Source organism: Nipponia nippon, unplaced genomic scaffold (assembly GCF_047370975.1).
Source record: "Nipponia nippon isolate SJK-2023a ecotype South Korea unplaced genomic scaffold, ASM4737097v1 scaffold_10, whole genome shotgun sequence".
NCBI classification, from domain to species: domain Eukaryota; kingdom Metazoa; phylum Chordata; class Aves; order Pelecaniformes; family Threskiornithidae; genus Nipponia; species Nipponia nippon.
Window position 1 is genome coordinate 16,851,494 of NW_028262291.1, and position 24,227 is coordinate 16,875,720.

General features: G+C 41.2%; 1 protein-coding gene across 16 annotated transcripts in view; it reads right to left on the bottom strand.

Annotated features, from left to right (window-relative positions):
• PTPN5 (protein tyrosine phosphatase non-receptor type 5) overlaps positions 1–24,227 on the bottom strand; it is a 90,260-nt gene that overhangs the window by 33,628 nt on the left and 32,405 nt on the right. For 14 of the 16 annotated variants that reach the window (XR_015701849.1, XM_087745720.1, XM_087745722.1 and 11 more), the window contains 3 exons: positions 7,601–7,782; positions 6,544–6,663; positions 4,603–4,686 (listed from right to left, as the gene is read on the bottom strand). Coding sequence is in view for 15 of the 16 variants with exons in the window: in XM_087745720.1 (XP_087601846.1) it covers positions 4,603–4,686; positions 6,544–6,663; positions 7,601–7,782 (386 nt within the window). In the remaining variant the exon portion in view is untranslated. Of the gene's footprint in view, positions 1–4,602; positions 4,687–6,543; positions 6,664–7,600; positions 7,783–7,882; positions 7,906–12,349; positions 12,486–24,227 lie in introns of those variants that run through there. The other 2 variants (XM_087745723.1, XM_087745725.1) reach the window with 2 other exon arrangements.

Sequence of the window (24,227 nt, forward strand, 5' to 3'; positions counted from 1 at the left end):
GTCTAAGTACCAATTATGTATTACAGATTCTAGAGCTGGTATGGTGACACAGGATTGATTTTACTGGTGATTTAACATACTGTAAATCCAAAGGAACAAGAAGTTCACCCTAGAAACAAAGCAGCTTTTCTTTAGATTGAAAGAAGTGTGTGGTAAATAAGGAGCTGCCCAAAACACTGGAAGACATGAAGTTATATTTAAAAGTGATGGAGTTAGACTAAATAATGGAAGAATAGTCAGCTCTGAAAACCTGTTCAGGAGGACTAGACAACTCTATGCCGGTTCTCTGTAGCTGCCTGGATCTTAAAACAGGATTATATGAGGCAGAAAACAGACATCATCACTAATACAAGCCTCAAACACTCTATCCAGTGTTTTATTTTCACTGCGATTGCTAACCTCCCAACATATTCTGGTACCTGGCTATTCTCAGAAAAGTGCCTCAAACCTTAGTTGAGGTCTGCTCTCCCAAAAAATTTGCTCTGCATGTATTAGAGTCACAAATTCCCCAATACCAGCATGAGCCAGACTTCAGCAAGTACACAAACCAGACAGGGCCTGTTTTCTCTTGGTGTCACTTCTGAGAATCCACTTGACCACCATTTCTCAGCCTCGTTAGGTGGCCCAACATTCATTGCTCTACATTAAAGCAACAAAGTACCTGTATAAAAAGGCACATTTTCTCCCTTCCCCAGGGAACTACTAAAGCATTACTGTAAGTTACCACAGTTGCTCAATAAAAAAACCCATAAGCTGCTTTTCACTGGTATGCCACCTAGTATGTACATCAGTGTGGGACTGATCTACCAGGTCCATCTATAAAGACAGAATGGTATATTTGGGAAAAGAAAGATTTCATCATCAAGGCACTCCTTAATGTAAAAGACCACGTCAAGGTCCCTTCTAGGTAGCACATTGCTTAAAACCTATGAAAAAAAAAAAGGAGGAAAAAAAAAAAAATATCACTCAGCTGAGAAGGAAGCAAAATAAAGAAAACTGTCTTCATGCAACTCTGTTGTCCACCAGGCTGGGATTCTAGAAACCCTGTTCAGCTCCATCATTACATTATTTTCAATGTTCTGCTAATAACTATTTTACACCTTATTCCCTAAATACTGATAGAAGCAGATGTTTTCAAATTGCAAAGCAGCATGACCTGGGCTGCATCAAAAGAAGCATGGGCAGCAGGTCGAGGGAGGTGATTCTGCCCCTCTACTCCACTCTGGTGAGACCCCACCTGGAGTACTGCATCCAGCTCTGGAGTCCTCAGTACAAGAAGGACATGGACCTGTTGGAGCGGGTCCAGAGGAGGGCCACAAAAACAATCAGAGGGATGGAACACCTCTCCTATGAGGACAGGCTGAGAGAGTTGGGGTTGTTCAGCCTGGAGAAGAGAAGGCTCTGGGGAAGACAACCTTATTGTGGCCTTTCAATGCTTAAAGAGGGCTTATAAGAAAGATGGGGACACTTTTTAGTAGGGCCTGTAGCGACAGGACAGGGGGTAGTGGTTTAAAACTGGGTAGGTTCATACAAGATATAAGGAAGAAATGTTTTATGATGAGGGTGGTGAAACAGTGGCACAGGTTGCCCAGAGAGGTGGTAGATGTCCCATCCCTGGAAACATTCAAGGTCAGGTTGGACGGGGCCTCTGAGCAACCTGCTCTAGTTGAAGATGTCCCTGCTCATTGCAGGGGGGATGGACTAGATGACCTTTAAAGGTCCCTTCCCACCCAAACCGTTCTATGAGTCTAAGACTCTATGTCAGAGAGTAAGGTAACAGGTAGGTAGTGTCCTGGTTTCGGCTGGGATAGAGTTAATTTTCCTGATATAGTGCTGTGTTTTGGATTTAGTATGAGAATAATGCGATACCACACTGATGTTTTAGTTGTTGTTAAGCAGTGTTTATACTAAGTCAAGGACTTTTCAGCTTCCCATGCTCTGCCAGCAAGGAGGTGCACAAGAAGCTGGGAGGGAGCACAGCCAGGACAGCTGACCCAAGCTGGCCAAAGGGCTATTCCATACCACATGACACCATGCTCAGTATATAAACTGGGGGGAGTTGGCTGGGCGGCAGTGATCACTGCTCAGGGACTGGCTGGGCATCAGTTGGCGGGTGGTGAGTGGTTGCATCGCTTGTTTTTCCTGGGTTTTGGTTCTCTCTCTTTTTTGTTGTTTTCCTTTTCATTACGATTTATTATTGTTATTATTATTTTATTTTATTTCAATCATTAAACTCTTCTTATCTCAACCCACGAGTGTTCTTACTTTTACCCCTCTGATTCTCTCCCCCTTCCCATTGAGGGGGAGGGTGAGAAAACAGCTGTGTGGTGGTTGGTTGCTGACTTGGGTTAAATCATGACAGGTAGGAAGGGACAAGGCTCATTTGCTCTCTCTAAACAGCCTCTCCTTCCTAATGCCACTGTTAGAAAGAACATAGTGGGCAAGACGGACCATTGGTCTGATCTCACAGGACATTTCTTATATTCTGGTTCTCTGCGACTTGTCCAGAGAATAGGCTGTCACACAGAGACATTTATGCCTCCACTCCAGCTAGGAGACTTAACACAGACCACAGGAATACAAAACAGAGCAAGCTTGACTACATGGAAACTGTTATAAAACTGTTTTCTGTACGAAAGTTTTAACCAACACTTAAAAATGGGCCAAGTCCGCTCTCATCTACACCTGTCTAAGTCTTCACTTGCAAGGAGTTACTACACATGCAAAGCAGTTCAAACTGAGATCAGAATTTTTGGTCACAGAGAGCTTTCATTTAAAGTTACTTGCTGTGCTAAGAATGGGTCAGGAATAAAATGTTTCCATCCAGCAACAAGTAGGTTGCATACGCAAAAGAATCACACTCCTGCTATTTTGATTTCCAGCTCAGAATGTTTGGCTGCAAAATTACCTAGAATTCACACAGTTCATCACAATTCTCAGATGTCTCATTTTTGGTTTTTAACATTTGCAATTACAAAATCACCAGAAGTTTATTTTTTGAGGACAAAATGAATCTGGATAAGGAACAGCAGCATCAAAAAAGCAGAAAATTGCATAAGCCCAGCTAACTTCCTTGCTTACATCAATGATCACAATAATGGAGCCATTAACACTAATTACTTTGCCTTGTGAATGGTTTTAAAAAGCGCATTCACCCGACACATTAAACAGAAGATTTTGCCACTGTGCTGCCTCTGAGTGAACTTAACCATGGTATGCAATATGACAAACTTCCTACCAGGGAGTGTGGCCAGCAAACCAAAGGAGGTATTATTCCCATCTTAGCACCGATGCAGCTGCACCTTGAACACTGTGTCTAATTTTAGGCCCTCCAGTTTAAGACAGATAAGGACAAACTGGAGTGGGCCCAGTGGAGTGCTACAAAGGAAGTCAGGGGTCTGGAGCACATGACCTGTGAAAAAGGTGGAAGGAATTAGGCTTGTTCAGCCTGGCAAAGAGAGGGCTGGGTGATCTAACAGCAGCGTGCAACTACTTGAAGGGCAGCTCCGGAGATGATGCAGCCAGACTCTTCTTGGTAGTGGCAGCTGAAACCACAAGGGACAATGGCCACAAGCTGCAGAAATTCAGCTTGGAAATTCAGCTTTGGGAAATTCAAATCATATATTAGGAAAAAATTCTTCCTCAAGAGTGCCATGCAGTCGTGGCACAGGTACCCAGAGAGATGATAAATTTCCTTCTCTGGAGGTTTTCAAAACCTGTGTAGAAAAATGCATGGCTGACCTTATTGAGTGTTGGCAACAGCCCTGCTTCAAGCAGGATGTTAGACTAGCAACCTCCAGAGGTCCCTTCCCACCAACAGTCCTGTGATTCAATGATGTACTTCATTATACTGTGCATCACTCAAATAGCATGTATGTGGTACAGCTTCAGCTTCCTGAGCTGCCTGAAGGTGCACTGCTGTAAGGACTGAAGGTGATGTTCCACCTGCATTTTCAGTAACTGCATTCCCACTCTAACAGAACAGTATACAAGGTTATGAAAAGCCATGTCCGATTAGAGCTCCCTAAAAAGAAGGAATTCTCCCTAGCTTTCCCATCTAGCACACACCTTTGTGCCAGTTACACTATCAATGGAGAAACACAATACACTCCTCCTGCTTCCAAACAGCTGACAGCTAACTAAATTAATTGTAGTCATGCCACTAATCTTGTTCTGCAGCTGGGGCCTTGGCCTACATCTAACAAGGGCATTACATTCACAAGTACACTGGTGCTCTGGAACAGCTATTTCTGCCACTTAAGTCAATGGATGCTCTGCAGGCAATTCATAAGGCAGCAATATTAGATGGTCCCATTACTGGACCACATCCCTTCTATTTAAGTAAAAATAGTTTGCCCATCTGTGGATGGAAAGAATAAAAGCCATCAGTGTAATCCCCAATGCATCAAGAAACTGAGTAAGGATAAGTGTAGTCGTGATTCCTCTGTGTAAAGCAAGCAGGTAATTATATAGAAATAGCCCCAAAGATGTTGCTTTACAATCAACTCGGGCATAACATAAACAACTTTGGGTAAATTAGACATCTTATTAAAACTCACTGAAAAAGGGCATGAATATAGTTTGCACAGCATCGTAACTTACCAGAGATCCTACAAATAACAGTCCTAGAGAAGCTAAAGACAGCAGGATGTATGATACCACAATGCTCCCGATTCTAGTCAGGTCCTGTGAAACAACAGAATCGATAATGATTCATAAAGTATTTAGGGGCATCGTATAGCGTCTGCATGCGTGTTCTTGGCAAACTGTGTATTCATTCTTGGATTTCCCATGTAGATTTAGTCATACCATACTCTTGGCCATGGAAAAGCCACCACTACCAACAGAAAAGTGCCAGGCTTTGGAGAAGACTGAAATTGAAACCATCTCTAAGCCCCAGCATCTCAGAAGGTCTAAAAACCAGATTTCACTGTGAAGGCAAACAGGAAATCTGCTTCCTACCCTCATGCATTGCCAAAATTGAGATCTGGATCCAAGATTCAATTTTGCAGCCTAGACCCGCGTTTCATTGCCACAGTCAGTGTAATTTTATACTGTGGCAAAGGGCTTTGAAGAAAGTTTACTATTGCTCCCGTGTTTGTGGGTCCTTACATAAAAGCCAACCACAGAGGACTTTTCTACATTTTCTACACATTCTGTGAAATACCATCAGTTTCATTCACAGCACCGGCAGTGAAATTCACTCTGGTGTCTTAGTCATATTTAAGTAGTTTAGAGTTCAGCCTATTCTCAGTAGTAGGTGCAAAATACAATTCTAATGGGCTTCGGTGGGCAAGGAATTCTACTTTGTTTCTGACCCATTAGTACAGCTAAAGAGAAATTCAGAGTTAAGAGCTTTCATTTGCTTATTTTAACATCAGAAGATTTCTTTGCCTTTACTGTTTTCAAGTCTAAATTTGCACTGTAAATAGTGCTATAATAAACAGTCCTCAAAGATATGCATGAACATCTGCATAGAGTCATACTTGGGGTGTTCCTGTGGTGCATTCTAGGAATCAGTTGCCTCCACACTGAACACTTATTTTAAGTCAAAATCCTATAAATCAAGATTTTCTGTAAGGAACAATTTGTTAATGATTGACCCACTGCAAATAAGATACAGGCAATGCTCTATGAAGAGCTCTGATTGTGCATAATAAACTAAGAAAGGTCAAAGAAAAGGTGCTTCTTTCAAATAAACAAAAGAGCAGGTGACATGCAGCACATAAACATTGTTAAGCAAACACAGAAAACGGTCTCCACTGTACTTCAGCCACAAGAGGCACTGAGTCAGATTTCCTATTTGTACTGCACAGCCTCTGCTAAACGATTATGTACAATGAATCTAAACATTCTGATAGCAAATATATTTTGCCTGATTTATGAAAGTAGCTGCTCACCATTTAATTAAGGTTCTGTCCACACCAGAGAAATCTGCACTGGGTATAATTACCCCAGTAATTTATCAGATGAATCATACTGGTATATGTGTCATTATGTCATGGTGAGAAGCTAAGCAATTTTACTGGGGGAGCTTTGTAGATATAACTGAATCTGTACACCTAGTACCCCTGAAATACTTTTACTGCACATAGGTATGCTCTAAACACTCAACAAACATAGAATTTTGTGACTGAGTATCTTGTGATTTGCACCCTTTATGTAGGTTGATCCAGTCTTCCAGAATTTAAGCTTCTATCCATCCTAAAAAATTAAGTTCCAGCTCTCCCTTTACTGTGGGCTAAACCTTAGTGGGCTGATTTCTTATTGCTTTGTTTCATTTGTAATCATTTGCACATTATGAAAAATCTGCTGTGCTGATCTAACATCATAGCCAAAAATTCAGCCCTGTATCTTGAAGATAAAATATGGATCTGTTTTCAGAAAACTCTTTTCACCATTTCAGGACACACATACAATGCAGCAGTCGCTATATTATATGAAGTACATGTATATTATACTTTTCATCAGAAGAGATACTAGAAGCACCACCTAAGGTTACTGACATCAACTATATAATCAGAGAGGAGTACAGGGACTTACCTCCCCTTGATCTGACAAAAACTGTTTAAATGGGGTAAGCAGGTAAGACAGCAGGTCAAAGGCATTCTGAGCTGCTGGGATGGTCCCATAAGTGCTGTACCACAGCATCATGCAGAGAAGCTGTGTAATCAATCAGAAAATACATAATGAGCATGTCATTATACAAACATTCATTTTCATTTCAAGACTGCATAATTAACTAATTTAGTTCTCATTGATTTCATGCTGACCAACATTTTTGCTTTAAGAAGTCAGGTATTTTCTAGGCTGTAGCTTAAGAAGAAGAAAGACTGAATGCTAAATGCTCAGCTACCATTAACTAGAGGCATATCACTAAGTTAAGTAAGCTTACTCTGTTCTACACTAGCAAAAGGACTGTGCACGGTAGCCTGTACATCGAAAGAGCAACACATACCTCTGACTTCTGAACTTTCAGCATTATTACTTTTAGATCAAAACTGGTAATTCAACGAATTTTCTATGTTATTAAAAGACTAATAAGGCCTATCTCATACTATGCAAAGCTCTCACAAATAGCCATGTTCACACAGGTATCCCTATAAACAGATACACACACACACAAGCATACACATGCTGAAACATTTCATTTGAACCACTTAAGGCTGCTGCACACACCACAGTTAACATAAAACTACAAAAGTGATGATGCTACATTTAACACCCTCACAGAGAGGTATACCCTCATCCCTGACCATGAAAGGCACACTGCAACTTCAAAGGATACACCTCCCAATCCACTTTTTAACAAGATGGTTATCTACCCCCATACGTATCAGCTACAGAAGATGGGTTTGTTGGGAGATGGGTCATTTGGCAAAGGAGGCATTTGCAGAGGGGAAGGGAATGGGATGGGAGTCTGGGACATCATAAGGCAAGGGCTGTTTGCAAAGCAAGGCTGTGAGAGGTGGCTGCAGAAATGAGAGGACTGCAGCTACGTCCATTGCTACATCTACAATGAACGAGGAGAAAACCTCCCAAGCCAACAAAGCTTAAAAGAAGGCTCCCAGCATTTCAAACCAATGACAAACTGCCTTACCAGTATCTGTGAGAGGACAAACAGATACATGCTGTCTCCAGGCATTAATCCATTCCACCGGGCAGCCCAACCAAGCAGTGCTGTTTTCTGGGAGGTTTTCAGGGACTGCTCCTTCCTGTTCAGCTGTCCTTCTTGTCCTTTGGCTTCATCCACTGACTCCATAACAGCTGGATTGCAAAGACCTTCACGTGAAAAAGACATGTGCAGGGAATGAGTAGTACGTAACCCTTGCAACCACCGCGGAGCCTGCAAGGGCTATTGTTTTCCTAGAGACATGGTTACCTTTCAGTTCTGCATCAGTAAGTGCAGCTCAGGATTGTGAGCGTCACACTCTATTAGTGCAGCTGTATTCACCTGCCTTCGTCAGAAAAAAAGTCAGTGTAGGCGGATAAATTATTTTCCCTTTCTTTCCGGAGGTGCAGATTCTGGGCTTTGTTGTTAATAAATTCTCATTTACATCGCTGCACCTTTTCATTTTTACTTTTTAAAAGAAACCATCTGTGCTATTTCCTAGCTCCACACTTCCTGGCTACATGGTGGCAGAGAACCCACTTTGTCCCTCCCTGCCTCAATTTCTCTATTTCCCCTTATTTGTCTGCTTTGTCTAATTTGATTATGAATTTCTGAGGCAGAGACTGTTTCATGTTATGTGTCTGAATAGTGCTCAAGGGCTCTGGATTTTGGCTTAGTGTCCTAAGGCACTAATAAAATAGACTTTATTCTAATAACCTACTTCTTGGATGAATTCATACTCAAGAGCTATTTAATAATGTTGTAATGCTATTTCATTCAGTGGAAATATGCACTGGAGTGGCTAGTCTCTCAGTAACAGTATTTTGAACACAGACTGTGTGGATATAAATCAATTTACAAACTAAAAGGAGTGAAAGATCAGACCCATTTGACCTAAGGACTACTGATTTACATCTTTCCACATTAGGAAAGCCCCAAGGCTGCCCTATGTACAACACTATAGCCTTAAGCCTAAGCCAGCCCCCTGTGTCCCAGGGAAAGGCTACGTTCTTGGCCCTTCCATGTTCTTTTGAGGTCAGGTTTCTACAAAATGTTCCTCTCATCAGACATTTCTCTAAATATCTCACAATAGTAACTCTAAGTCAGATAAGCATCCATAAACTAGCCGCAGCTCCAATTAGGCAAATGAACCATAGGATCCATCCATCAGCTGAGGGTCTGGCCATTGGTACAGTAAGGATTCATGAAAATATCCTGTTTTGATTTCTAAAATACAAAAATGTGATGGCGGACAGGAACATTAGATGCTTATTCCCACTCTGTGATTGTTCTCCCTCCCCTCACTGAAACAGACCTTAGGACCTCCATCCCTGCACAAGAGAACAAGGTGTTTGGGAAATGCTGATGGCTTCCTCTACAAGATTCTCCATTCCCACAGCTGCCAAGCAACAAGAGAGTCATCACTGTGTAATGACTGGGGAGACCCAGAGACACAGAAGGAGCACCTGCAAGGTACCATCAGGTACTTCCCAGGAGTTCAGGTTACTGGTTTCTCATTTGCAAAATCTCTCCAGTCAGTTTATGATGGGTAGTGGCCGCAGCAGGGCATGCTGGGTAAAACCGGTTATATGTAGCTATTTTCATTGTCTTTACACAGGTATTTCTCAGGAAACAGAGCGAATGTACATCTACACAGACATATACCCATGTACGCCATACCACGGGTATATGCTGAAATTAACTATTTGCCAGGAAGGACACAGTACAGTAATTTGCATAAACACTATCAAAATTTCATATTAAATACAGGTCAATAAAACACGGAAAAATATGGAACTAAAAAGGTAAAATCAGAAGTGTCAACAATTCCAGCCTGTATTTCTCACAGCGGTGAAACTTCCTTCACTTTCATCTACATGTCTTTAATACTGGAAGACAACCCCTTGAAAATAGCACTTTTAAAAGAAAAGCAGACAGTTTCTGCAATATAGCTCAAAAGATCATGGCAGCTCTACCTCTCTGTCCTCCAGGCTCCAGCTGGTGATCTACAGTCCATGACAAACACACCCTCCACCCCCCCCAAGAAACACAGAGAGCCTAGATGCAGTCCTTGGTGACCAGGGACGCTGACCATATGCTTAACACCTGACTTCTGATACCATGCTACATAGAGCTGGACTCAAAGTTCTCCAGGAGGACAGCACAGCGGCCACATTAAGCGGCCACAGTTAAGGCCACCTAAGTACTTTCAAGGCTGACCTTGGTTTTCATTTTATATAATATGATAAAACTTAACAGTTAAAGTTGAAAATTTTCAAGCTTCCAAACTGCTTCACGTCTCACTGGATTTGGACAAGAACTGAGGGGAAAACCCTTGTTAAAGTTTCCTAACTTTTTTCTGCTGTTTTTGTGGGATGTTTATGCTCTGTGTTTTGGAACAGGAATTTGAAATTTAGCAGGGACAGAATCTTGATGTCAGAAATTATTTTTGCCATCCATACAAAAAGACATACACCTGTGTCTGAGATATAAACCTTAAAAAAAATATATATATTGACATATAGTTTATTATGGCTTGCTCCTAAAGTCTCTAACTTTCCGTTTTCACTAAGCATGTTTTAAGTCCTACTTTTCCTTTATCTGCATTAAATAATGCACCTCTGTCCCTAAGAATGGCTAATGAACCTGTTTACTGTTTTTCCAAATCCTGACTAGTTCCTTTCTTGGATACCCCTCCCCAAAGCTCAAGATAAAATACACACAGAGCAGAACTAAAACATCTTTGGGAAGACAACCAGAACAAGGAGCTAGAGAATGCAGATTTCAAGCTCAGCTTTCAACTGTTTTTTAGAAGTTACAATATTTCATATTTCAGAAGACCTTTTTTTTAACTGACCAAAAGCTCATTCACCTGCCTTATGCAGCAGGTAAATGGAATTTCTTTGTTTCATATCTCTAACAGCCTGAGATTTTACAAGGTCATTTCTGTGTAGGTTAGAAACAGAACCCTGACTCTGATATGACGATGTGAAGGCCACTTAACCACACGCCTTGTGGAACAAAGACATCAAAGTTAGGGGACCGCTCTGTGTCTGTAACCATGGGGATCTATACCTCTCCACAGCCCAGACGCCCAATTCCCAGTATTCCAGTGTTGTCTAGCAACAGCTGTACAATTGCAGGAGTCACATTCTCCTTCTCATGACTGCCCTATATGACGGACAATAGACTACTACTTTCAATTTTTTTCACTGCATAAGGTAGAGATCTGGTCTACAGACCTAGGAGTTCAGGATTCCAGCTCTGCTGAATTGATACAGTTCAGCTGTTATCAACAGATATTTTCACTAATAAAGTAAAAGCAATGGGGGCACAGGGCCAAGAACTATAACAATGGAGAGCTGTCTGAATTCATGCATAGAAATGTATAAATTAAGATTCATGTCTTGGGTATACAAAGAAAGTGCCTTGGATTAATTAAAGTCCACCCAAAAATTTGCTACTCCAAATAACAAAAGATTAGATTTTTATCAAACATATGATGCCCAACGAGGGTTCTCTATTGATTTAACTATGTCAGCTTTAAACAATACTTCAATTACCATTCACGCTTCATCTTGCAATCCTATATTCCTGTATTATTTGCCCTAATGGGCCCTGGTTTCTTTCAGTGCACAGATTAGGTAATAAATGAGTGAGACATCGGTAAAGTTTTCTTGTGTCAAGGTCAGTGAAAAGGTCTTGAGACAGCTGAAGGATGACTATATCCAGGAGGAGCGAATTAAGCCTCTCCTCTGCTAGTGATTCGACTGACAGTGAAATCTAACATCCACGCGACATCCTCCTGAATTCCTGCATCATGGAGATTGGGATTCAAGTTCCACGAGTACTTCTGCTTTGATGCAGGGCTATGCTTGCTGGAAAAATCCCTTTGGCAGAAGAATTAAAAGGTCTCTGACATCTGTAGCAGCCATATGGCTTGTTAAAGCAACTTGAAATTTCAGAACAGCACCATAAACTTAACCGCATTCTTGCTGTTCAGGGAAAGGAACTTTCCGGATCAGACCAGTGATCTATTTATCCTGTATACTTTCCTTAAACGTAGCCACCAGTGCAAGCTGCCAAAAATAAATGGCACAACAATTTGCTATGGAATAATCTATACAGGCAAACATCTTTCTTCACGCACAAGGTAACAGCTGGCTTCTATAACTCAGACAATGCCCATTTTAAAGCCCCTGTGCCTCCATCTCTTCCTTTTTCTGACTTCATATGTGGGTACATAAAGGGCAGAAGAATGAAACAAGAATAGCAATATACACTCTCAGAAAAACGTGCTTAGAGTAACTTAACTGAAACACTAAAAGTCACTGTAGTAATGATAAATAAGTCAACAATGTCTTGCAGTAACAAACATGCCATGGTCCAATTGAATGCTGCCGTGGGCGAGGCATCAGAAGCTCTGTAACTCAACTGATTCATACTTAGAGCCTTCAGAGAAAAACAAAGCAAACACCCCACCCCACCCCCCGACCACATATCCTGGCTGTATTTCCTAGTGAAGTTAGCACTTTAAAAGGAACTTGTGTCCTCCCTGGTGCATGGGTGCTAACACTCAAGGAATTGACACAGCTCCGTTGGCAGACTTAATTTAACAATTTATTTTTGAGATGAAAAAGAGACTTGTTCCTTACCAGAAGGATTTTTATAAGAGAAATAAAACGTACCTCAGTAATGAAAATATAGTGCTCATAGAGCTATTAGACTTTTACTTACATCCATCACGCTGCACCTGTGGGAATTATGCTTCTGGGGGATTGGGTGATACTGCCTTTTCACTGGGAAATACAGATTTTGTTAATGGTGGCTTCTTCTTCATTAGTGGTGGAATCCCCAAGCTCTGTGGAACTACCTGCCAGACACACAAGATAGGAGTGAAAAACAGGCCTCACCTGTTCTGCCAGCTCTCAAGCTGCAGCAGTGAACACGCCACAGCAGCTCAGCTGCATTGTCCCATATTTGTTTTACATGTGTGGAGATCCATACCCCGCCGAACCTGTCTATATCTTCATGATGGCTGTGCATGGCAAGAATTTACTCTATAGGAAGGGACCCCAGTGTGGAAGTGTTACAAAGTGTGAACATGCCAGCAATACTTCACCTCCATCAAGATTACCAACGCTTCACACCAGAGTCCTAAATCCAGGTATAGCCTCTGCATCTTCAGATATCAAAATGCAACTGCCTACTGAAATCACTGTCTCTGATTTCCATCTAACTGCTAGGGAGACCTGCTACTGATTAGAGAACAGTAGATGAATGTATACTACTGATATGGGTCTGCAAATCAATTGCTTATTTTCACATGCACCTAAATTGCACAAACAGGACATAGCCCTGGCATTGTACTTCACATATCTGGTCAAGACCTTTGTTAAATCTGCAGGTCATAAGACACACTGATTTCAGGGAAGTCCAGATGATGGCAAGGCACGTAAAAGCTGAATGAGCTGTCTCAGAGTGCACATGAATTAGAGGTAGCTTGTGCTGCAGGGTAAAAAGACAGCTCATCTAATCAAAGAATGGAGCTTTAGGAGAAAGGTATTGGCTGAGAAGACATTCTCTTTTCTGCTTGCCGCTGCAGTATGAGAAGGATGGAAACAGAATAATTAGCTTTTGGACCAAAAGTCAATCTTTCTTTTGCACTGCAGTGGTACAGGAGGAAGTAGGTAAGAGGAAAGGGACCTTTCATACTCGCATGGCAAACACAACTTGTGTACTTACATTCCTCTCTCCACAGGAAATCAACTGGTGGGTCACTATTCTACAACTCAAACTTTTACTGAACTTCTTTATCACCAGCCAATCTCAGATATTAAGGAGCTAAACATAATGACAGAAGCTGCATCATTACTGTTTACAGATGGATACAATTCACCACCTCAGAAAATCTTAGTTTTTCTTGATGCTCTCTGCACTCCTAACTCATCTGACAAGTTATGCTAAAAATGACACTCAAGATCTAATAAGCTGCATTGAAAGCTGGGAATGCTATTTCCAACACTTGTTGTTATCCTAAGAAGGCAGCTCTTTCTCTCTGGCTCCTCCATTATTTTTTTTTTTTTTTACCTTCCCAGTCATGATATGGTACTGACTACTTCTACTCGATCCCCAACCTACTCTGTTGACAAGAGTTCGATAAATCTACCTTTTCCAAATGGCTGAATAAAACTTTGGGAAGAGAGCATCTTGTCCCTAAAAGTATCCAGATTAAGACCTACAAAGAAAAACATTCTCAAATGCACCCTACAGCTACCTAATACTGCCTGACTGGAGATAGAAGGGATTTACAACAATGTAATTGCCTCAATACTTCCGATTCCACTCTGGAAAAAGTCCCAAGTTTTAGCTGCCAAGAACTTGTTGTTGGTAGATCTTGCATTTATAATGCAAAACCATATAGAGAGCTACTTCAGAAGATACCAGACAGCTTAATTCAAACACTAGCAACAACAGATCCACATATTCCGCTAAGTTTACCACTAAACACTGCAAGGCACCAAAGCAATTCTAAAATCACTTTGTTATCTAACTGGAAGCCAGTTAGATTCATCCAGTGGTCCTTTGTTGGACTGCAGACTGTAACTGCAGACTTCATTGTCCTTTCTGTGTAACAGAGCTTAAAGAAGAAATAAGCCTGACATACCATTAATCCAAGTTAAGAGGTCCAAGCAGCTCTAACTACCATCTCTGATACATTACAGAGGAATGGAAAACTTCATCAAGACTCAGTCTACATATCAGCAACCTGGTTGTCAGTCTCCTATGTTACTTATTCTGAGATGAAATTCAGCTTATGATTTCTAATGCTTTCAGTTTGCATTAAGTGTATCTACCCTGGACCATAAGAATTAGTGGAGCCAAGCTACAGGTACTCATAGCTGTGTGGGGAACAACTGAAATTTATAACATTTAGGGATTCTATTTGGAAAAGCTGCACGTTTTTGCTAAAATGATCACACTGGAAGTAACCAAGAATTGGTATTTAATTCACTGATTCCTGGGTTGATAGGCCGATCAAGAGGAACGTAGGTGCTCGAGAGCTCTCAAGTGATACTGTTTCAGGCTCTCTGAAGATTCAAGAGAACACCACCCCATATAGGTTTGTGGTTTTTGGTTTTGGTTGTTGTTGGTGGTGTTTTTTTGGGGTGGGGGTGGTGTGTGTTGGGTTTTTTTGCGTGTTATTTACACCAGCCAAAAGAGAAAAAGTTCACCTGAAAGATCAAACTCTGGAACACAAGTCTGGAAAATGTGGTGACAACAATGCACACTACAGCTTTAAAACTGAGCTTTTAGTTAAGTATGACCACTGATATAAAGTGTCTACCTGCTGTTGCTTAGTCTATAGAGAAAAATCTACTTCAGTCCTCCCTTCCAAAAGAAAAATACAGAAACTGATAATAAAATACCACAACTTTTTGCATCATTACAAAACTGCTTAGCAAGACACTGCAATGTCTCCTCCCTAAATACTCAGTGAGAAAGGTTAATTTACAGTGTGACAGAGGACAACTCACAGATATCATCAATTTTCTTTTGCACCTGCTTGCCCATGAATGGCAGCTAGCATGCTTAAAGCCAGCAGTCTTCATTCTGAGAAAGGCAAACATCTCTGTGGAGTTCTTGAAATGACAGTGCAGAGAGGGAAATGGGTGTCATCTACTAGCCAGGAAAAGCACTGGAGACTTGCACTTTTCAACCTCTGCTGGTAGAACCTGGCTGCTGCTGAAGCCAAGCTTTGATTACCAAAACGGACAGACACATTAAGAGAAAAAGAAAACAAGGAGGAAGTCACGCAGGAAATCTGTGAGCAAGCCAGGCAGCAAACCAAGGTCTACGTATTTCTAGTCCAATGTCTCTCCCCTCTCACTGGCAACATTTTTAACAAACTTGGAAAAGAAACTTTTATCTCTACTTGAAATAAGTTCTGCCGAGAAGAATATGCAGCCCCTTCTCCCTCCTGGCAGGCTGCACAGCTCCATCCATAAATGGCCTATTCTCATCTCTGAGGGAACAGGAACCTGATGCCAGAGTGCGCGAGGAGAAGAGTTGCCTTTCCACTCAGCAGCTCCCTGCTGAACTGCTGAGTCACACATTTTCCCTGCATTCATTTTCACACTGCTCCCACTCAGTCCACCTGCCACTTCATCTGGGATGGGTGGGAGGAGAGAAAAAGAGGTGAAGGCAGAAAAAACGTTCATGTTCACCCAGGACCATTATTATGATACCGCAGGGTCGCATATAAAAGCAAGCCTGCAAGCGGCTAGAAAGGAAAGAAGAGAAATCAGATTGCAAGACAAACGACTTCCCCCTCTTCTACAAGAGGAGACTGGCCAGCAAACAAGTTGCAAACCTCATCTGACTCTCAATCACTCTCAGTCACTGATGTTATGTGCTTGCTGATATGTTCTGCAAATTTCAGGCTTCAGACCAGGCCTTAAGGTTTTCCCTCTTTTCTGTGATTTAGAAGAGCTTTCAAGCTGCTGTGATTTTTTTCAACAGTCCAACAGATACTGTGTAGTAACTGACTGACTGCCACAGGGAAGTGTCACAATGATAAGTACCAATACCATCTGGATAGATTCCAGTTCCTAAGGGCATCTTCAGCTGAGTTGCTGCAGAGGAAATGTCCACCAGCCCCAACTTCCATCATTCAAGAAGATGAAGAGAAAATCTTAGCCATTTTCCTTCAGCTTCCATAAAACCCAAGCATAACATGAGCCAACATCTCCTACTACCTATTAAATTCTTACGTAGAAAAGGGACTCTGCTATCAGTGACGGGATACACGTTTATCATGGTTATAGAGGGTCCAGATTGCTCTTAGGTTGGGCTGTACATATAGAAACATACATTTAATTAAATTATCAAGGTAGTAATTTTTTCCATAATTAGATTTCTGGACAATACAGTTTATAGGTCATGAAAAAAAGAAAATGCCCAGAAGCTTCCTAGTTTATTAAATCAATGATCTGAAAAAGTGCTTCTGAAACTGACTTTCAAACTAAACCAGGACAACTGTGATTAATTTTCAGACTAATTCTCAACCTACTGCTACTGTTAGTATTCAGTAGAAAAACTGGGGGTTTGTTAGGGACTAAATAAGGACTTTGTTTTATTAAGCAGAATTAGCAATTCAAAAAGTAAGTCTGTTTTTCCCTGTGAGAAAGAGTCTGTTCTTAGGTAGTGTTCAGCCTTGCTTCTCAGTAATTCTTCTGGTGCAAGTCTGTTTGTTTGAAAACATGCTTGTGCTGCACAGGCCTGAAGTGCAAAGACAAAAACCAGTCTGAGAAGAGTTTAATGACATCGCATTAACTTGTCTTTCTGTATCAACTCCAATTCCCCACCTCCTAGAGTGGCTCATCGTTGTGTTGCTCAAGAAATAGTTCATGAAAAAATATAACTGCAGGGGAAAAGAAATACAGAAAAGAAAAAAGCAAAACTCAAAACCTTCTCAAAGTTCCCTGCCTCCATAAAGTTTTTTTGTTTCAAATAATCAAAAGTACAAGACAGGATTATGAAGTCATCCTTGAAGAGGGAAGGATGCAGCCTGCCACCAGAGACTTTGTTTCAGTGAAGGACGAGACTGGGAGACTTCGTTTGAGCTGCTGTCAAAATCTTCCTTCCTGGAAGAAACCAGATGCTCAGGACAGCACTCCTCCCAGACCTGGAGTCCTACACAGAGTTACTGGCTGCTTAATATACCTAGCCCATCTAGTAAGAGAGAAATAACTTATTTAATCATCTCACCGAATCTCCAGTCCATAATAATTCACATGAAACAGAGTTGCAAGGGCAAAGCGCCTCACAATACACTTGGCTGACACCACTCTAGATCAGGTGCAAGTCTCACTTACATGGGAGCAAGAAAACAAAATCATCAGGCTCTCTGCTCTAGAAAGACAGGCCTCCCAGTTCAGCAAAGATTGACTGCTAGGAGCCATCAGAAGCAATAAGGGACTGTCAGATAAAGCATCCATATGGGAAGTATATGATAGCTACTGTACCATCTGCTGGGGTCCGATTCTCCTCCAATACTTGTTATAAACTGCTATGTCTCTACTAATAATGGGGGAGTTGCTCTTAATTTCCAATGCAAGATTAGTTATGCCCTTGTCCACATATAAATCGTACTCCCACTATTAAATCAAATACACAAGAGGTTTATTCTTAATGGCTCTACTAATGCTTACAGGTCTTAAACACAAGATGTGTTGTTAAGCATTGTCCTTTTTCCTTTTCTCCTGCAAAACATGTCAGGTTAAAAGATACACTATTTCTCATGGCAGCTAGGGTCCCTAGAGCAGTGTTTGCTTTGAAACAATTAAAATATGAAATACGGTGTCAAATTACAGCTCTTAAAAAGTGAATGCAGACCCTTAGTGGGCAGAGACAGTGAATATTAACTTCTATCACACCCACACATAATTAGCATTTGCCATCTTTCAATCAGGGCTCTATTCAAAGCTTCTTTTGTTTTTTTTTGCACAAGGCTCTTTCCTCCTTTTCTATTAAATCCCTTACAGAAGGTCCATTTGATTACTGCTTAACAATTAGATGCAATTTATTTTTTTTTTAAACAAAGAATACATTTCTTTGTTATGCTTTTTTCTTCAGTGAAAGTTTTTCAAGTGCCTGGTGATAATTTTGGAGGTACCTTGAGCTTTCATCAACAGACTGCAAATTAACTTTCAGTGGAGTTGCTTGTCCCAAATTATTCCCAGCCTGCAAACTCCCTAACACTGAAAATGGAAACCCACAAAGCAGCTCTGTAATTCCACTGTTAAAGAGCTACGTCTTTGACTGCTCATGAATCAGCCTTGCACAGACAACATAGCCACGCAGAACTGTCAACAGCACAACAACGATGCAGACTGAGACATACAGGGTTGAATTCTCTTTCTGAAACAGGATAACCAACTCTACCCTCCCAAACCCAAATTACAATTTTTGTGCCTTTAGCCTTTAACTACAGGATATACTTAAAAGTGCCTGAATGCATAATAAAAAAATAGCAGCAGTAATTTAAAACCAATCAAACAGCCTCTGTGATACAAGAGTGAATCTGACAATTAAAAGAAACAAGCACATTCTGGTTTCATGCACTTTTAAAAGTATTTACTAGTCATACTACTATCATCTGAATTGGTGTTAGCACACTCGTACTGCTTGAAAAAATCATATTTCTTCTCATAAATGAGTAACTTTTACAGTTCTAATGCTAATACCATTGTGCGTTTCCAGTTTCTCTTCAGTGACTTACTACCCTGGTGTCCTGTAGGTAATAAAACTGCTTTCTGCTCCGGTGAATGAGAGGGTTTGCACCTTGAAGCAGATGGGTGATATGCTGGCTTCCTGCCAGGTTCAAATGTGAATATTTTGATGTCGTTCATTTGGGTATAGCCTGCTTTACTAAAGTGACTAAAATCTTACGCCCTGCAGCCTTCAGCAAAAACATTTTGGAAGGCCACTATTACATTCAACATTTATTTCAAAGACATTCTCTTTCCTAAGCAAAGTAAATTATATCAAGACCAGTCTCAACAATCATCTTCAGCCACAAACCTGATATATGCCTCAAGGGTACTATCCCAAGTATAAGCATTTCACTTTCTTTCATGCATTTAAAAAGGCTATGCTTGCACTGCTTGGCTTCCTCAGAAAGCAATGGTATCATTCAGATACTATAACTTAGGCTCCAGAGTAAGCACTTGTATAGATAAGGGTGTGGACATCTAGAAAAAGGATGTCCACACTCAATTTTATCTCTGTATCAGAGTGCTATTTCCACCCAGGGCTACTCCATTACGGGCCCAAATGCAAAGCCTGCACAATTAAATATCATTGCTTCCAGTTCAGTGCTCTGCTATCTCTGTAACTGCAGTCCCTTCATGTTAGAGGCATGCTTAGATTATGGAAGTGTGATAAGCATAATGGTCTCATTAATCTCTCCTTCTCCCTAGCTAACCACATAGCAGCACAAAAAGTGAACAGTGCACACAGAGGAAGGTAACAGTCCACCTTGTTTACTTGTGTCTAGTCTACATGGGTTCCTATACTGTGCCAATCAACATGAATACACAGCCTTAAGCAGCGAACTAAAAAAAATACAACAGCTTGCCTTCTCATCCTCTTCCCAGTGAGGGAACATGCACAAAGCAATGTTTTGTCTAGATAGATAAGCAGACATGCACAAGTTGTTACATATCTATGTCAGAGAAGGCAAGACGAAAAAAGCACACGCTGATGATGAGCTTTGCAATTATTCTGGGAGGATTTTGCACCACTTGCCTGCAGTCATGAGCTTCACTCTACAAAATAATCCAAAGAAACAAACCTCTCATGGACACATGCATCCCAAGGCTCTGCTTGATCTGCGGTGACTGTACCTCACTCCACACAGCCTCATGCTGAGTTACCTTAGCAAGAGCTGACATTAATCAGCAGGTCCACAAGGTGGTAAGCAAAGTTCTGTGGAGACATCATTTTGGACCTTGCATCAGTGTAGCATTTCTGCTTCTAGCTTCAGGGCCAGCTTGGTATCAGCTAGCATAGGGATTTTTGTTCTGTACTCCAGCAAACAGTATGGAAATGCTCTTCAATACCTTAGACGAAGACCATTCTGGAGAGGACTTGAATATGATCTGACGTTACATGGAAGCAGGTATGCTGCATTTGTGGTAGGCAGAGCTGCCAAGGAGGTACGCTTAAAACCTCCCATCACTACAGGTATAAAAGGTCTCACATTATCTCCTATTCTGAGGATGAAAAGACTGCAAGTTATTTTACCACCTCATCTATGCAACGCAAATTGGGGTATTCAAAAACATTGTTTTCTCAGGCCTTGATTGAAGCATTTCTTCCTTTTCAGGAGCTCCTGATTTCATAACATTTAAAATTCAGGTCACCACAAAGGCAACGAACATATCCTTATGGACTCCTAGTTGCCCCACTGTTCTGTCTCCATCTTGAAACACTGCTGTGTATATAACATATTCTGAAACACAGGTAGTCAATTGCCTTCCACGGTGTGTTCCTTATGAAGTGTGGGTGACAGTACGTGTCAATGGGAAGCAAGATTTCATCCACACAGCTATATTCCTGCTATGCTATCCAGAACACTTCATCTGCATTAACAGGAGATGCCAAACGCCTCATACCAAGTTTCTTCCCACACTGAGGTATACACTTGACTTCAATATGAAGAAGTTACACCTGCACTGAGTAATCTTGTAAATCTCATCTTAGCTTCTAAGGACCAATGCAGCAGTTTCAAACCCACCCCACCTCTGTCTTCCTCCACAGGGGCCAGATTCTACTGAAGGTTTTTTCCTTGCACCTCTCAACTCCCTGTGACAACTATGTGCAACACACTCTCTTGGTAATTTCTCCTGAAGAAAGCATTAATTAAGCTGGGAAGATCATAAGCAGAATGGACAAGAGCAAGCTATGTTTTATGCATGGCCCAGGTAGAAGCACTGTGATCTATTTCAGAAATGCTGAGCAAAGACAAAAGATGAATCAAGGAAATATCAAGTCCTACTTTGGGGGGATAATTATAACATTATAGTCCATCCTTTCATCTCTACAGATCTTGAAATGGTCTTACCAACTGAAAAGACATAGCATCACCAAATCCCTACGTGCATCCAACAGGAACAGCACTTTAGTAGCATGCAGAAAAACTTCAAGAACAAAAGGAAGCTTCACCTAAGAGCTGTCGCACAAGCATTTTCACCTATGGAAAATAGCACAGGCTCTTCAATGTCCTGGCAAAGGACATTCAGAACCTGCCAGTACCAGTGAGCACATGGCAGTACAGTAAACACACAGGGTGCTAAAAGGGGCCATTTTGAGAGCCCCTGCATGAACATGACAGAAAGAAAAATGACCTATTCTGAAAAAGCTTTCTGTATTTATCTTTGTCTCCCACAGAAGGCATACAAAATGGAAGGCATTTAGTGTCTTTCAGGAGCGCCATCCCTCTTCCTGAAAGCCTGCAAAATTGGTCAGATGAAACTTTTACCTATTTCAGCAGGAATGCTGCCTGTGCAAGGAAGTTGGGACCAAGCCTTGCAGCCTAAGCACCTCCCCTCCTATTTCTGGGCTCAGAAGTAAGAGACCTTTTTAACATATACATAGGGAAGACAAAGGCATTCAAACTGCTAAAGACTTTGCAAAGCAGCAACTTTGGACTGTCATTTGAAGGTCAGTATCCAACGTACAGTATTTATCTGCCTATTGTCAAACAACTGCTGGAGCAGAAAGGAGTTTTAATAGAATATGGTAGTTAATTAAATCTGGAACGTTAATGGGTTTTTCATAACACTGTGGCATTGTATCTATGAAAAGCAATGAAAAAATGGTTCTATTTAAAAGTGGTAATAGCTGTAGTCTTTGAACATATGCTTAATGAATAAATCTGTTAGGAAAAAAGGCCTGTGTGTATTGGAGGGGGGTAGTGTGTTTGTTCTCACTTAAAGCCTGCCATGATGGCAATCACCAACAGCAAATGGCCTCTATTGTCAGCACTAAATAAAATTCCATTTGGCCATTTACTTTCAGGTGAAATTGCTTTTTTCTTTTAAATAACACATTCTTTTAGCTAAACAGCTGAGTTGAAAATAAAGCAATGCCAGATTCATGTTATTAAGGACACCTGATAAGCGTTCATGCTCTTTGGTAGGTGCAAAGAACCACAGTATAGTAATATCCAGGCAGCTTGCTACCACAGCATGGGGTGCAGCATGCAAGAAGCCAAATAGACTACAGTGAAGAGGCACTGAGATCCCATGGTGAGAACAGTCTAACAACCCAGTGCTAGCACGTATTGTAGCGGTGGGTGCAATTTCAAGGATGAAATTCTACAGAATACAGTGCAACACAAAACCTGAACAGAATAGACTATTTAAAGCTTAGATGACAACCAGAAAGCTATGATGGCAAAGCATATGAGAACAAACTCAATCTATTGGGTTTCCATTTCCATGAGCAGATAGATAAATCTAAGCTAGTTGATTTGTTTGTGAAAATAAAATGCCAGTTCCTTACGCTGGGAAATAAGTATGGAAAATATCCACAGTTAAGCCATAGCTGGCTGGGTATTTTTAAAGGAAGCTTGACAGATGTTACTAAAATGCACCCCAAAAAAAGTCAAACATGTCAATACCTTTCTTCACTAAAAGGGTTGTCAAGCACTGGACCAGGCTGCCCAGGGAAGTGGTTGAGTCCCCATCCCTGGAGGTATTTAAAAGACGGGTAGATGTGGTGCTTAGGGACATGGTTTAGTGGTGGACTTGGCAGTGCTAGGTTAATGGTTGGACTTGATGATCTTAAAGGTCTTTTCCAACCTGAACAGTTCTATGATTCTATGAATATTTACTCAACTCCTGTCCTCCCAAAAGCTCTTCTCACAGAGTGCCAGAATCTCTCCTTTCTCCACTAAATCTGAGAGCTGAAGCTCCTCAGTTCCACTCTGAATGCTCCTAAGGAAGGTTCACTCAGACTCCCCTTCCTGTTCTTTCCCTCAATAACATGTTTGAACATGGCTCTTTTTTGCAACATAGCCAGATCTCAAATGGAAGGTGCATTTTGTGGTGAAAGGGCCATGGGAAACTCCCAGGTTGCATTCAACCAGATTTCCTAGTGCAACACACTGCAGCTGGAAATTTAACAACTAGGTGAGACCATGCCATGATCACCTCTGCTTTGACAGCTCTTCTCAGGCAGCAGGGTTGGGAGACTGCTTCTCACTGCTTTTGCACAGTTGAGCATGACTCAACACCTGCTCTCCATCAGCTTTGCTAACTTCTCAGTCCTTGCAGTCCCTCCTCTTTCCTTTAAGAACTTTTCCCTGTGAACATGCAGAAGAGATCCAGATTAAAAAAGATCAGAGATCATGAGTAGGTGGAAAGAAATAAGAAGATGCACAAAGATAAAGCAAGTCTCAGGTTCCCAAGACAACTTTTCTGAGAGGGAACTGTGGTACAATGAAGAAAACATTCCATCATTAAAACCTCTAATTTTTGGGGATGGTATTCCCCTCCCACCCTCTTCTTAATGCTATCCTTATTGAAATACTCTTCTCATTGAGGCTTCTTGCATTTTCCCATAGTGACAGAGATGTCACCAGCAGGCATAAGGAAAGCATGAAACCTCAATCTGCAAACTGGTAAGGCAGGTCTAGAAAGCATGATTTCCAAAAGCAGTAGAGGTTTGAGATACTGTGACAACAGACATTAGACTTGCAAAGGGTGGTTTGTTTCAGCTAAAAAACCAGTTTATAAGACCGATGCAAACAGACACGTCAGCAAGGTTCTGTTCTCAAAAATGACTAGCATTTTTACTAGGCTGATTTTCATCTTATTTCAGCATGTAGTTATGCAACTAGTTTGTCCATTAATCAACCAGTTAGTCCACAACCCAAACAGTGACCATGAGGCATACACAAAATTTTGTATGTAACAATGTGCCCAATTCAAAACACTGCACTGTTTTGTTTCCCACATCCCTGAAACAGGTCCCTTGGTATTTCTGACCTCCAAAATGCCTGTTCTATGACATTAAACCAGGTTCTACAAAACCACTTTCATCA